The sequence below is a fragment of the Morone saxatilis genome, unplaced genomic scaffold (assembly GCF_004916995.1).
Source record: "Morone saxatilis isolate NCDOM2014 unplaced genomic scaffold, NCSU_SB_2.0 Contig6, whole genome shotgun sequence".
Classification (NCBI taxonomy): Eukaryota; Metazoa; Chordata; class Actinopteri; family Moronidae; genus Morone; species Morone saxatilis.
In genome coordinates, this window is record NW_023340206.1 from 6,225,972 (window position 1) to 6,229,057 (window position 3,086).

At 40.6% G+C, this 3,086-nt stretch overlaps 1 protein-coding gene across 2 annotated transcripts in view; it reads right to left on the minus strand.

The window, feature by feature from the left end:
- The window catches only part of lypd6 (LY6/PLAUR domain containing 6), a 13,949-nt gene extending 12,053 nt beyond the window's left edge, over positions 1–1,896 (minus strand). For both annotated transcript variants that reach the window (XM_035677610.1, XM_035677609.1), the window contains exon 1: positions 1,779–1,896. In XM_035677610.1, the coding sequence (XP_035533503.1) occupies positions 1,779–1,896 (118 nt within the window). The remainder of the gene's footprint in view (positions 1–1,778) is intronic.
- Positions 1,897–3,086: the final 1,190 nt, after the last annotated feature.

Here is a 3,086-nt window from a genome sequence, read left to right on the forward strand (position 1 = left end):
ACTAACTTCCATATGTAACTACAGTTCAGTAGTGTTGTTCCTGAACTGCTTATCTCTTGAAACTTGCCTTTTCTGTGGTGAGCTCAAACGTAACTTCACCACTGCACTTGTCCTAACTCTTTTATCAGTTGAAGGTGGAAGTTAACGCCACCAATGTGCAGGTAAGTCAGTTCTCTCCCAAAACTCTGTCACTGGCACAATCACCTGGGACATCACATGTCAGGTAAAGTGGTCACACCAGCAACTCCAACCCCCCCAGTGGGTGTTGTACTAATTGTCTCTTTGTCCCCAGAACATCTGTGCTTTCAGGTGCTTTTTATTCCTCAGGTCAAGCTGCTAATTGCCAAAGAGACTGCTCAGCTTATGCTTAAACATGTGGTCCACAAACCTGGTCTTCCCAGGTATCTTTTGCCTCTCCTCAGGTTCCCATCTCCATCCAGATTCTAGCTCTGATACAGGTTTGTTCATCTCTTTTCCCGAGCAGGAAATGGGAGGTCAGCTATTGTCTCCTCTGCACCTCCACCTGCTACCAGAGGGCAACTGACTGCTGCGTACCCCCGACTCTTTCCAGTCTACAAAATTCAACTTCAACCCTCCCAAACCTGGGGTTTGTAAGTCTGTGTGGTGTCTCTCTTTTCCCAGTTGGCCGTCTGGCAGGTACACACAGACCAGGAACTGCACACATCAGCTCATGGCGTGAAGCAGCTGGTGTATCAACAGTCACACTATTGTTTTCTTTGTTCTTTATTGATGTGATTGCTGATTCAGCAAGAAAGGTAATAAATCTGAACCTTATTGGCGTGATGCTGAGTGTGTCTCTGTTTTTTGAAAAACAAAGCCCACAGTCTGGGATTAATGCTCAACACCTATGTAACGGATGTTGCCAGGTTCTTTATATAAAAGATTTGTTTTCCATGTCTGAACAATCATCTGGTTACTAAACTGCACTGACACAGTGATCAAACAAGAGTCACATCTGTACTGGGAATCAGGCTGTGTTTTAGCTGGGACAGCTCTAGGTCTCAGGGTCAGCCACTTCTTAATCACAGGAACAAAGCCTGTTGCAATGTCTTCAAACAGCAGCTAGAGGGCAACAGGGTAGCCATGGATGGATGAATGGATGAATGGATGATTTTAAGAACACATTTCTGGAAATAGAAGAGTCTTAAACAACTAAATGCGTGTTTCATTATTCTGATCCAAAGTAAATGCAGCTCTGTACGGGGACACAACACGTGTCATATTAACTAATCTTGCACACACGATAACATTTTGACATTGCTGCATTATCAGGCTTTAATGCTGTGCCTTTTTCTGTTTCATGCATCCACGGTGGAGTCCACCACTGACTGCATCACCAGCTAATGGCAAGAAGTGGAAGCTAACTGTACATTGTCCCTGATATAGATGTATATTTCTGAATCCTTGTTTGTACTCAGTTTAACATGTTATAGTTCATTGTTTGTTCATGTCCCCCCTATATGTCTCCAGGCTAGCCTGTGTGTATGTAAACCCTCTGCATGTTTAATTTGTTCATTTAGTTGTTTGTTCAGTTGACCTCACACAGATTAATTTGCTACATTTGTTTATTTCTATGTCAGTACTAAATAAATAGCTTTTGCTTTCGACACCTGCTGTCTTTGAGTGTCCTTGGAGCTTGGTCTCTGGCAATGTTGGATGCATTTACACTAGTGTGGCTAAAACGCCTCTGGCAATATGGTTACAGTATTTTTACACTCATAACACAAGTTATGCAAATAGTAACGTTATGCTCATACTTGAGGGATGCAGCAGGATGATATCTGTCAAGGAGAAGTCCCGGGACTGGACAGTTCTCTGCCAATTAGCAATGTTGGTCATTAGCAGGACCCAGGCCAGTGTTGGCCAGGCCTCCATCATTGGTCCAAAGTACTCTCATGCAAGTTTCTGTTTGGGCAGGAAAACACTGTGGGAGAGAAAAGACCGTAAGCAGACCAGATAAATCCCCAGGAAGGGTACCTAAAAATGGAATTAAGCAGTAACAATCCAAATTGCAGACTATATAAGAATGGGTAATATGTTATGCTTTTCCACATAGAATGAGTACCCTGAATATAACAAAATAAAAATTAAAAGATGTGTATATGTCATTATCTCAGTTATGAGTGAATAATATGTAAACTTATTTTTTTTTATTTTATTTTTTTTTAAAGTCTAATAATGGAAGAAATTGCTCTATAAAAGTGATCAGCTGTGTGTGCTGCTCATACTGGGAGCTTGCTTCGTTATTTAAATCAAAAGAAACCCTACTAGTCTACGCTTTTCCTCTCAGCATCTGTGCCTGGATGTAAATAACTGCATTACAAAGGACTGGATGACTTATAACTATTAACTTTATTTCTGACAAACATTAGTAATGTTTTAATTCCAAGCCCTTTTTGCCCTTTGGGAATTTAGCCATTAGTCCTTGCTTGCCAAATGTTTTCTGTCAAGCAAGGGGTCATTCATTGGTAGTGCCAAGTCAGCATGTGCATTGTCTTTTACTCTTGACTCCTTTAAACCGGAGATTGCAACAGCAGGTATGCTCAAGGAGGAAATGTCCCCCTCTAGACCTTCTTTACTTCCAAATCAGTTCCTTGACTAAATAGATTCACTGCTCCATTAATAAAGTGCCCACTGCTGACCCTTCAGAGGAGGAAATTAGTCTTTTGCTCCTTTTTTTTTTAATTAAAAAAAAAGAAAAAGTGTTGTACTTCATTGCATTATCAAACTTTGATTAACATTTCCTATAATAGTGATGATTACTTGAGGTACTGTAATGGAATAAGAGTCTCATCCTCCCACAGTAGTACCAATATCTCTTGTTACAAGTTTTTATAAATTGTTTTTAAAAGCTGTTAAACGTTTAAAACCACAGCCTGAGTTAGGCTAACAGATACTGGAGTTTACAGCGAGGATAAAAGTCTTGAGAACACACATTCCTCATTATGAGACTTTGCTGAGGAATTCAAGAACTATCCTCTTAGCTGCCGTGTTAATCCTTTTAAACATCTCTAAATCAGGGGCAACTGTGGCCATCGTTGTGCAGAAGGGAAACCGTTTGTTTT